Source organism: Leptonychotes weddellii, chromosome 6, assembly GCF_054177405.1.
Source record: "Leptonychotes weddellii isolate Sample4059 chromosome 6, ASM5417740v2, whole genome shotgun sequence".
Classification (NCBI taxonomy): Eukaryota; Metazoa; Chordata; class Mammalia; order Carnivora; family Phocidae; genus Leptonychotes; species Leptonychotes weddellii.
The window spans coordinates 116,498,768-116,501,329 of NC_138374.1; the positions used below are offsets into that span (position 1 = coordinate 116,498,768).

Here is a 2,562-nt window from a genome sequence, read left to right on the forward strand (position 1 = left end):
GACCTAGAGGGTATTATGCTAACCAAAAAGTCAGACAGAGAAAGACAAACAGCATATGATTTCACTCCTGTGTGGAATCTGAAAGAAAGAAAGAAAGAAGCTAAACAAATAAACAAAATAAAACAAACTTATAAATACAGAGGACAGACCAGTGGTTAATAGAGGAGAAGGGGGTCAACCGTGTGTGATGGAGGGTAACTAGACCTGTGGTGGTGATCACCTCTCATTGTATACAGATGTCAAATTATAAAGCTGTACACCTGAAACTTTTATAATAAAAATAGTTAAAAAAAGAAAATAAAGTCCAAGATGGGGGTGGGGTGGGAGGAGGTGGACAGGAGTAGATTTTGGACCCTGACCCTAAGTGGGAAGCTGCTATAAGTTGCTTCTAAGCCTTACTCTGCCGATTAAACCATCATCCCTTCGATGAACCAGAGAAGCCCACTATCCTGGGTCCCTACATGAATGAGGCTTTGTGTGCAGAGAGTAGATTTATTCCTTATGGACTGGCTCATCCAGAGTCTCACTGATCTCTCAGCCAGGGTCAGCCTTTTGGGCACATGATACCTGGGAAGGGGCGGATTTAGAAGCTCCCAAACAAACTCCTCAGTCCTAAATAATCTCATCTACTTTACCCAGATGTCTTAGTTCCAGAATTGCTTTTAGGTTTATCCCTTTGAGCCCTGAAGGCTTTACACTTTAAAGAGATCCATTACTATATGCAAACACCTATGGGAGGGGAAATGCAATAAATTTTGAGAATATCTGATTAGATATCCCAAACCACAGTGGGAAGAACAAATGCACCTAGGCAGTGCATTTATCAAGGGAGGGCCTCTGCAAGACAAGCTTACCTCTGTCATCAGTTTTGTTTTTTTTCTTTTTGTGGTCTCTTTCGTTTGTCTTTTTAAAAATTTTTTTATTGTTATGTTAATCACCATACAGTACATCATTAGTTTTTGATGTAGTGTTCCATGATTCATTGTTTGTGCATAACACCCAGTGCTCCATGCAGAACGTGCCCTCCTTAATACCCATCACCAGGCTAACCCATCCCCCCAACCCCCTCCCCTCTAGAACCCTCAGTTTGTTTTTCAGAGTCCATCGTCTCTCATGGTTCGTCTCCCCCTCGGATTTCCCCCCCTTCATTCTTCCCTGACATCAGTTTTGCTAAGGATTGAGCCTGCATCACAGCTCACCACATAGATGGGGAAGTCAAGGTTCAAAAAGATGAATCTATAGGAGATAAACTCAAAATCTGAACTGAAATGTTTTGCCTCAAGGCATGTGGCGATATATATATGGGTGAAAAGACTCTGGGGTGAGCAGCTGCCCGCTGGCTTTCAGAGAACTCACTATTTGTGCTGTGCTTTGGAAAAGCTCTGCACTGACTCCAGACCAATCGTTCAGGCACATGTACAATTTATATTCAATCACCGGGGCTAGCATTGGGTCCCTGCATCTGCCTGCACATGTTTATGTAGGCAGTTTCTTTTAATCCATTATTTAATGAAAGGGAAAAGACTGGAAAAGGGCTAAGCCCGGTGGTGGGGAGGATCTCATTATCCCAGAGGATCTAGCCCTCAACAGAACTTTTCCTCTTTTCTCCCGGAAAATGCAGCCTGAGAAGGCAAATGAGTTCTTAACCTTGGTTTGAGGTCTAGGGGAGAGAGGTCTGTTAATTAGGAGAGGAAATTTGGAACATCTCACGCCCCTTTTTGGAGTCCTTTGCAGCTGGGTGGATCCTACAGGGTGGACCTTACAAGGGATAGATGTTATCACCCAGTGCTCACTCCTTGCTGTGGGGTCCCCGGGGAAGCGCATTTAATTTCCCTCCACTGTTGATTAAGATAATTTAGTCTTAAGATATCACAGAGATTTAACAGAAGTGAAAACTTTCTAAGGTTAAAAGTACAAACAAAAGCTATTGCAATACTGAGGCAAAGCTGGGTGATGGCCAAGGCAACAGGGGTGATGGTGGAAGCTAGAGAAGGTTCCGGGAGAGGCAGGGAACACCCGAGACCCCAGAAGCCAGGTCTGGGGCAAGAGTGGCGTCCCCGAGCCCGGGCACGAGGTGCTGGCACTCGGGCTAGGGCTGGTCTGGGGAATGTGGTTGGGCTCCAGTTCCAGTAATGGACCCTCTGCGGTGGGAGTGGGGCGGCACGGGTTGGCCCGAGGGGACAGGGACTTATGTTTGGGCATAGCTGGGCGAAGGGGACCAGGCTCACCTTTCAGCGCTTCCTTCATCGCGAAGCGCTCGCCTGGGCTGAACTGAGAAGGGATTTGCGGCGCCCGCTGATGCCCCTGGCCCTTCAGGCCCTTCGATCTGGAGACTGTGGAGATACCTACCAGCAGCACAGCCGCCAGAGCCAGCACGCAGACACACTGCGGAGCCATGCTTCTCTCCGGTCTGCAGCTGGAGTTTACAAGCTCTTGTTTGTCGTCCTGTCACAGCTCCAATTCCCGCAACTGCCTTAGTCCCACCCTAGCCCCAGGCCTGACCAATCGCTGCTTGCCCTGGGGTTGAGAACCACCCAATCGGCGGGACGGCTCCGCCCAGGT

At 47.9% G+C, this 2,562-nt stretch overlaps 1 protein-coding gene across 1 annotated transcript in view; it reads right to left on the reverse strand.

The window, feature by feature from the left end:
• The window catches only part of PM20D1 (peptidase M20 domain containing 1), a 24,925-nt gene extending 22,446 nt beyond the window's left edge, over positions 1-2,479 (reverse strand). Inside the window, exon 1 of the mRNA XM_081825118.1 lies at positions 2,229-2,479. Coding sequence (XP_081681244.1) covers positions 2,229-2,397 — 169 coding nt within the window. The 5' untranslated portion in view covers positions 2,398-2,479. The remainder of the gene's footprint in view (positions 1-2,228) is intronic.
• Positions 2,480-2,562: the final 83 nt, after the last annotated feature.